Raw genomic sequence first — 9084 nt, 5'->3', positions numbered from 1 at the left:
GAGCTTATGACATATTATGTCGTAGATAATCGCTGGTATTCTCACGGATGACGGAAGTGCAGTGCGTCGCCGAAGAGCGAGCCCCAGCTTGCGCTTGGCCGTTTTCTATTAATTGTATCAATGAAGAAGGGATAGAGTAGGTACTGCGATAGATATCATCTTAATTTTATCCTAGCTAGTTAACACGGAACTCAGTAAAAGTCAGTTTTAATTTTATAAACGTATAGAAATTTGAAAACGATTTTTATGGGAGAATTTGCATGATTGCATAGGCATCATGGCATAAGGGCAGGCAGAGCCCAGAGGCGACACGGAAGGTCGCAGAAAGTGGAGCGGCGACGTATTGATTACATTACAGCGTCGCCCGCGCCTTCTTGCCCGGTTGCCCACACCACACACTTATCCAGTCCTTATAGACTAAGATCCAGCGCGTGCCAGACCTATGTTATTTTATAAAAGCTGAAAATTTCTCTGCGTATTGTCTCCAACACAGGGAGGAATGATCAGCGACTATGAAGTTTGGATCATGGTGGCTTTGGGAGATAACAGGTAATAAAAGTGTAAATAATATTACGTCAAAAAGTCTAGTTCACGTCATGCATTGCCAGACACGTATGGTGGCAACCCCCAACCAGGCACCCTTAAAGTTTAAAAGTTTAAGGGTGTCAGGCAGGGGTTGCACGAAACTAAGTAGATAGGTATCTGGCAATGCATAACGTGATTCCTAATACTATTCTGAAGAAAATATAAAAAATAGACATTATATAGCAGGTACATTGACGAAAGTCTATTACACCTTTATTACCTGTTATCTCCCAAAGCCACCATGATCCAAACTTCATAGTCGCTGATCGTCCCTCCCTGTGTTAGAGACAATACGCAGAGAAACTGAGACGACACTTGACTCTAATAAAAATTTGCACTTTAATACATCATATTTTACAAACAGATCTAGAAATCGAAAAATGATGTTCCCACACCCACAGTATTTTAAAAGGCCTATTCAACAATACCCCACACTATGGGGTAGACGAGAAAAAAAAACATTCCCACTTTACATGTAGGGGATCTACCCTAAAAAAAATATTTATCAAAATTTTATTTCACCACTTTGTCGGCGTGATTAATATTTATACCCATGCCAAATTACAGATTTCTAGCACTAATAGTCTCTGAGATTAACCGAGGACGGACGGACATGGCGAAACTATAAGGGTTTCTTGTTTACTACGTAACCCTAAAAACCGAGAATATAGATAGTGTACAAGTCACATTAAAAGAGTTTGAAAAAAAAGTCTTCCATTTTTTAAAACAATTATTTTTATTACCAAAAGCCATGTAAAAATTAAACTCCAAAAAGAAAACAGTGCTTATAAAAAAACGTATGTTGGACCCCTTTGGAAATGCACTATACGCTTACACTAAATAAACTTACATAAACTATTTCTACATTAGTAGGAAAACGAATGAAACATTTCAACATCGTTCAGAATAAAATGCATAATAAAAGTAATTTATTTGATTTTATAAACCTTCAAACCCATTTACACGTAAAGTATTTTAATAGTATAAAAGTAGACAATAGTACTTTAGCAATAGTACTTTAGTTTTTTTACAGAATAAAAACAATAAGACGAGTTAAAGGAAATTGGTTGGTATATAGTTCTATTATACATAACTAGTCGGTATTATTACGACAGGTCGAAAAGGCAATCGAGGTACGAGGTGGGGGTGACACCCCGCACAGCCACGGGTCACCCGCGCTCGCCCGCACCGGGCTAGCAGGCGGGCTGTGCGGGTATGCGGGGCGTTCCCTCCCCGATAGCCATCTCAACCTGTCGCGTAATATACTTATACCTCAGATTAAAGTATGCCGCGTTTGTGACAAGACACGGAGTCACATTTAAAATCCCACAGCAAGTGTAGCTTTGACTTTTTTTTTGCTTACAGCGTTACAGCAGAACAAAAAGAAGTATAAGTCGTACAAAATGACTCCTCACGCGCCGTTTTAATTCTATGGGCCAACTGTCAGGTCAAAAGTACGGTTCACAAATTTGACAAAAAAGTTAAATATTTGACTTTGATTTTTACGTTATGTGACTGCTCAAATATTGCATTGTAAAACTTACCTTATTCAAATTACGCCTAAATGACAAATTTAGTTTAGGATTAAGGGGCTATTTTCACACGCATTTTGACGTCCAGCTTATCTTTTACAACATAATAATATTATGCTTTATAAATAGTAACATATTTAATCTTATACTAATTATTCCTTTCTACCCTTTCGAGGATGGTTCTAGATATCGATTACAGTAGAGCCATTCTGAAAACCCACTTTCGACATTTAAAAAAAGTACTGACTTTTAATAAAATTTTACATGAACGCCCACATTAAATCCTAAAAGTCATTCATCATTATTATTACGTTATTATATTAAGAAACCAATAGTTTAGTCTTTGCACGCTATAAAAATGAAAAACACGGCGTTTCATGAAGTGGAGGTTTCCTTTGGGCAGGGTTGACCCTTAGCACTCAAGGATGGAGCCATCAAAATACCATAGTTAATTAATTACTCACACCATACCTCAACCAATTACTTAAAAATTTACAATTCAAAATACTGATAGTGACAAAAATTAGTTTCAAGTGATAAACCTTTTGGTGTAATACGCCAAAATCTTTTTGGTGTAAATATGCCAAAAACTTTTTAGCGTAGTACTTCTAAGAGTTCAGTCAAAAGAAACGGCGAGCAAACCAGAGGCTAAAGTTATGAAAACCTACCTGAAATTGTCACAGTTGCTATTTCAAGTCTTGCATAGCTATGCGCATGGCGTAATTAAATTACTTCATGTTATTTAGTTAACTTTCATATCGTACTCTAGCGTGAATTGGCGTAAAACGGAATGTACAACCATTACTCATATTCCTTGATCCTTTACAAACAATATCGAATTTGATTCCCGAGTCACAAACCAGATTTGATTTAATTTTCATATTTTGTTCCAGCAATCAATGGATTTTTAAATTATATTAAACAGCGCTAAGAGACTTTTCATACAGCACTTGTATCAAAAATAACAAGTATTTACAAACTTTTTAGTACTGGTAATTGTGGCCTATCAGAATGGCTCTTACAGTTTATTTACGTGCAGCTATGAAAAAGTAGTTTGTGTCTTTTACTTCTTTGCAAGCATTGATTTAATAAGAGACTCCAATTTTCTGGTGTCAGCCGCAAATTTCCTGATGCCATCGGATAATTTGTCGGTAGCCATCTGGTCTTCATTAAGATACCAACGGAACTGTGCTTCGTTTAACGATATCTTCTCAATGTCGCTCTGAGCGGCCGTTTTTGGATCCAGGGCCTGTAACCAAAAAGAACAATGCCCAAATTTCATTTAAAAAAAATTATCTGTAATGATAAGGGCGTGAACAGGGCCACGTCTTGTGAATACCACCTACAAATTAAAGATTTTCAGATTTTACCTTTACTTGTGCCTTGAGACCTTGCTTCTTGCCAAATTCCATGATTCTAGGTCAACGAGAAGTAGATTATAGGTTTAGATTTATTTGTGAGTGCTAAATATGCGGCATAAATGGTCGTGTTTTTTGATTGCGTTGACATAGAAGCTTGATTTTTTTACAGCCCGAAGGGACTATAGACCTCTGTATTTTATTTGATTTTAACTATCTCTACGCGTTCCTGAGAAAAAGGGGCTTGACAGGCACACAGACAGACAGATGGACAATGAAGTGATCTATTAGGATTCCGTATTTCCTTTTAAGCTACAGAACGCTTCCCAATGTGATACTATAGCATATACGTGAGAAACGTAGTAACCAAAACAGGTGTCTTTTCCCATGGCAAATTGTAACCTTAGTGTAGTGATCGTCATTGTAATAAAAATGGAAGAAATGTTTGTGTAAACAATCAAAGCAATAATTCCAGTGTTATTACTTTATATTTTAAATCAAGAAGCTGAAAACATTTGTATTTACTCAATGAGTAAGCATTGAAAATAATCATAGGCAACAATAGATTAAAACTATAAAATAAAAATCAAATCTTATCGAACATGTATTGTCTTTATAACATCAATTTAAAATAGTACAATCACAAGCAATAAATCTGGCAATTTATATATACTTTTGGTATATTGATTTTTTACTGGCACTTTGATCTGAAAAAAACTGCATAAAATTTTGTTCTAGAATGAGGCAGCAATAGTATATTACTGTCCAGGTCGGAAATAAAGCAATTTACGGCCGAGTTACATTGGACAAGGCGAAGCCGAATACTTCCGAAGTGATTTTAAAAAACGAGGCTGTTAGTTAGGTACTATTTCTTGTTAGGTACTAGACGCGCCCATCACTTGCATCTTGTAGACGAAGTTCTTGTAGTAGTTGAACACGCGGCTCACCAATAACGCGCCCGGGTCAATAGAGTCAAGTGAGTAGTCACCTGTTTGAGGGGCAGCTCGCTGTTGGCAAGCTCCTGCAGCAGCTTGGGGCTGATGGTGAGCAGGTCGCAGCCAGCCAGAGCGCGCACCTCGCCCGCGCTGCGGAAAGACGCGCCCATCACTTGCGTCTTGTAGCCGAACTTCTTGTAGTAATTGAACACGCGGCTCACCGATAACACGCCCGGGTCGTCTTTGGGCTCGTATGTGTTCTTTGTATGTTCCACGTACCTGAAAACAATTAAGAAAGTTTTCCATAGCGCACTTCCTAGTCTCCCCATATAAACGTAGTTTGGTTTTCATTTTTTTATCATTTATTGTTCTAATAAAGTTACAGCAGAATATTAGGTTGAGCCTCTGATGCCTAAGATTAGTTATAGACTCGGTTAAAGGCGCATCAGTAATTCAAACTCAATGAAATTTTGTGGACCTTTCTCGAAAAGAATATATGTGTCATGGTTTGTAAGATTTCTGTAAAAATGAGAAATTTTTAAGTTATGGGTACCCAAAGATTTACATACAAGTTTTATATGTGCAACGAAATAACAAGCCAGCTATTATCAATACGACGTTAAAATCCAAACCGCAAGACAATTTTACGTGCTTTATTTCCACTGGACCAAGCGATATATTGTCTGGTACGAAGCCGCATAAAAACCAATCAGAAATATGAGATTTTAAAACCTGTCATTACTTACCAATCCAAAATTCTTCCCACAAATGGAGAAATCAGTGTCACATTGGCTTCAGCACATGCTACAGCTTGGTACAAAGAGAAAAGTAGAGTCAAGTTACAATGAATTCCGTGCTTCTTTTCCAGCTCCCTGTAATATAAAATGAACTTCATTTTATTTTATATTTGTTATTTCTTCATTTAACTGACCAACTTATTCAAGTTGGTAAAAGGAATGTTTTTTATGGAACTTGGAGACGAAAAATAGTTGTTTGCCCATCAATTAAATAAATAAACACAGAAATCCTGCCTCATTGATTTATTTGAAAGAAAAAATAACATTTGCAATTTTGCCTGAGGGAGAACAGAGACAAAATACTTTAAAAATGTAAATGGAATGACACAAGGTATTAGGCCCCTTTTGGAATGCAAAATGTACAACATAATTACGATAGATGCGCCATACGACACGACATACGATAGATGCGCCGATATTAGATACAGAAATAGACAGATACAATTAATTAGGTAGATAAAAAAAAAATTAAAATCAAACAAGATTTTTAGTAACCAACAAAATGATGGACAACCGGTGAATAAAAACCGCAACCATTTTCTTTTTAAGATGTTTAAGTGTCAGCCAAAATCCAGAATTCTAGAGATATATGAACTAACAGATTTGTTATCAAAAGAAAAAACAGTCAGTAAAAACCATAGAGCAGAAACAAAGAGGAGATGTTGTATTAAGATTTCCCTATGAAATATCGAGTGACATTTTGCGGGGTGAGGGGTTGTGGAACGCCGCCCACTTCTCAATTTTCCATCTGCGGGTTAGTAGCAAAACTACTCGCTTAGCGACCTAACATCGATATATTGATGTCACTACATAGTTCAGCTATCTCACACTAGATGTCAATAATCTAGAACTATTTTAATAATTACGTATAAAATTACTTACAAATGAAATGTGATACCATTCATAGACACTGAACGTCTGTCTGAATAACTTTGACACGATAAAACACAACACTTCATCCTTTTGTTCTTAAAAACGCGAAACCACACCGATAATACGAGTCTCAATATATGTGAACCTGACGAACGCAGACAGCATACTAACTAAGGCCCCGCCCACAGTGATGACGTCAGGACCTAGTTGAAAATCACAGTGCACAGTTGCTTAGGCCAACTCCTCTTTGTTTCTGCTCTATGGTAAAAACCAATTACAACAACAGTTTGTATAATAAATTAATAATATATCAGCCCAATGGAGAAGCCCAGCTACTTGTAGCATAAATTGGATATTGTAACCTAATAATTGTGATCTCTTTGATGTTGTTATAACAGATTTTCACTGTATTTGTCTTTAATTAGAAAAACTTTGGCACTTTGGCTCTGTGATCATCACCATTATAAAGTTTTAATAAATAGATCATACTTTGCAGCCTGAATCCCTTCCCATGTTGAGGCAAGTTTGATCAAAATCCTTTCCTTCTTGATACCATGCTCAGCAAACATTGTGATCAGCTTTAAAGCTTTAGCCATACTTGCATCCTTGTCAAAAGACAGCCTGGAAAAAAATTACATCCTATGTACAAAATTTGTCTGTCTGTTTGAAACCTGTGTTCACGCATCATTCATCAACATACTATAGGTGGTTCGCGAGTGTAATTATTGAGCTAGTGCTCTACATAAATCTTTGAATAGTATTAACATTTAAAATAATAGTGTTTGTTAGTTAAATAAAACGTACCTTGCATCCACTTCAACTGATACCCTTCCAGGAATAATTTTGAGAATTTCGCATCCAAAAAGAACACTCAGCATATCTAAAATTTCACCCAACTGTTCTTCTATGGTTCTGAAACATTAATCTTTACTTAAGTACAGTCAAAGGCCAAAACTCGCTTAGCACCGCAAACAGTAGGCTTACACCGCTTCAGTGTTTTAGCATACATAACATACATATAACTTAACTTTTTAATAATTAAATAGCCTATTTGACTGTATCACTTGAAAATAAATTTTTGTTCATGAGAAGATAAAAGGTCTGGGAGGTTGGACATAGAAAGTATAGTACAAAAATACAAACCCCCCACTTTCCTTTCCATATTTAATAGCTTTGTCAAGTATATGTTGGTACTGTTCCATACCAGCCGCTGATAAAATCAAACTTGGATTGGTGGTTGCATCTGTTGGCTTGTAGGCTTTCATAGCTGCAAAGTAATAGAAAATAAACAATAATATGTAAGTCTGAAGAATAGAGTAGAATAGAATATATGTTTATTCAAATAAACAAGTGCTTTTGAATTACCAAAATAATTCACCACTAGTTCGGAATACTAGTCCTACCGAGAAGAACGTTTAACCGAGAAGTTTTATATAAGTTACAGAATTAAAAACTAGGTTAAACTAGGTAGGTACTTTCTCATATATAAACCAATGTGAAAAATGAATTTTTGCAGTTTATTGTTCAGTTTCTAAATAATTTTAAATTCATATCAAAACTTGCAGACCCAGCAGAATTCAGACCTGAATCTCTCTTGAGTGTCACACCTGAAGTGCTTTTGACTACTTGGCCGAAATTTCAAATAGTATGTATTTTGTTCAGTACTGAGCAACTGTAAACACTATCATAAAAATTGCTTGTATCAGTTAAAACTGTATAAAATTAGTACCTTATACCTTTTTATACAATTTACCTAGATAGTCATTTAAGTACTCACATAACTAATTATTACAAAAGTAAATTATTTAAACTTAGCATCCAGAGGCAACAGGCATGGAGAATTTAGAAAATAATAATTAAAATAAGTAGGTACCTACCTATCTAACAAGACAAAAAAAATTTATTATAGGTAGGTACCTAGGTATGTCCAATAATATAATGATTGCGAAACAGAATTGTATTTATAATGATAATAATTAACTTTTTTTACATTTGACCTAGCACAATGAATTAACCATTTAATTATGAATAAATTCATATTAGTTTCTAACCTTCGAAATCCCCCGTATCGGCCACTACCGTCGAAAATTGTTTCAGTTGATCTAAGGCACTCATTTTCGTGCGTTTGGCTTGAGGCTCGCTGCTCATACTCCGTAGGAATTTACGATAGCCTGAAAAGTAATGCACTAAAAAATTATTACAGAAACCGGTCGGTCTTTGAAGGTGACCTCGTAAAATACTAATCAACGTAATACAAGCATCATTCGTCGTTCGCTTTTCAAGATAACCTTTGCTTCCCTAATGTGACTAAGGACTAAGCAACGTAGTGATTATATTCTCTTTGGACTAAGCTAAGCCCGTGACAGTTCTGCAAATTATCATTTATTATAACCTTAATTATAACCTTAACTGAAAACACTTGGAAATGTAATTAATTTTCAAGACTTAACTCATTAGTATATTATCTATGACTTAACTAGTGCTAATGTCATTCATTTATTTCTAATATAAATACTTATAGTTAGGTAGGTACCTTGACCGATGCAATTAATAATTTAGGCTAGAATTATTATTACAATAATGTAATTTTTGCCTTAACAAAATTTCAATAAAACAACTTTTTTGTGACCAAAACATGATTGTGACATTGGTTTGATGACTTTGTTTTGACACTTCCGCCCGATTTGACTTTGACATCTTATAATTCAAACATTGACCTTTGTCTATGGTTGCTAACCTAAAGAGTGCTGCACATTCTGATTAGTATTTAGTAACAATTCTGTTTAGTGATTAGTATTAAAAGCACAGCGACTGTCCCACCAGCTTTACTCGTGTTTAGTCAAACGTTAGCGCGACTAGTTTCGAACCCATCCGGAGTCTTTGTTCACAGGGACTCAGTTCGCGAACGCAACGTGATTGAGACTGCGTTTCACACGGTTCACAGTGAGGGTGCGCTGCACGCAGTCTCAACAGTGACACGTAACCTTTCGCGAACTGAGTCCCC

At 35.8% G+C, this 9084-nt stretch overlaps 1 protein-coding gene across 2 annotated transcripts; it reads right to left on the bottom strand.

Moving 5' to 3' along the window:
• Window positions 1-1302: 1302 nt before the first annotated feature.
• Taldo (transaldolase) lies at window positions 1303-8639 on the bottom strand. Of its 2 annotated transcripts, none has more exons than XM_034969390.2 (8): window positions 8614-8639; window positions 8132-8251; window positions 7224-7347; window positions 6885-6992; window positions 6570-6701; window positions 5157-5282; window positions 4464-4689; window positions 1303-3366 (listed from the first exon to the last, which is right to left on the bottom strand). In XM_034969390.2, the coding sequence occupies exons 2-8, from the start codon at window positions 8226-8228 to the stop codon at window positions 3181-3183; spliced, it is 999 nt and encodes a 332-aa protein (XP_034825281.1). In that variant the 5' UTR covers window positions 8229-8251; window positions 8614-8639; the 3' UTR covers window positions 1303-3180. The 2 variants fall into 2 exon arrangements, with proteins under 2 accessions (XP_034825281.1, XP_069355512.1); XM_069499411.1 differs by lacking the exon at window positions 8614-8639 and adding an exon at window positions 8369-8485.
• Window positions 8640-9084: the final 445 nt, after the last annotated feature.

The sequence above is a fragment of the Maniola hyperantus genome, chromosome 6 (genome assembly GCF_902806685.2).
Source record: "Maniola hyperantus chromosome 6, iAphHyp1.2, whole genome shotgun sequence".
In the NCBI taxonomy this organism is placed as follows: Eukaryota; Metazoa; Arthropoda; class Insecta; order Lepidoptera; family Nymphalidae; genus Maniola; species Maniola hyperantus.
Note: the sequence above shows the minus strand (reverse complement) of the source record. Positions and strands in the feature narration are given on the sequence as shown.

Bases quoted from the DNA above. Each gene is read 5' to 3' on its own strand.
- Taldo (XM_034969390.2), bottom strand. From the start codon at position 8,228: ATGAGCAGCGAGCCTCAAGCCAAACGCACGAAAATGAGTGCCTTAGAT. The intron at 6,993-7,223 runs GTTTGTATTTTT...TTAATGTTTCAG, and splicing joins TATGGAAAGGAAAGTGGGGG to AACCATAGAAGAACAGTTGG. The intron at 6,702-6,884 runs GTACGTTTTATT...ATTTTTTTCCAG, and splicing joins TCAGTTGAAGTGGATGCAAG to GCTGTCTTTTGACAAGGATG.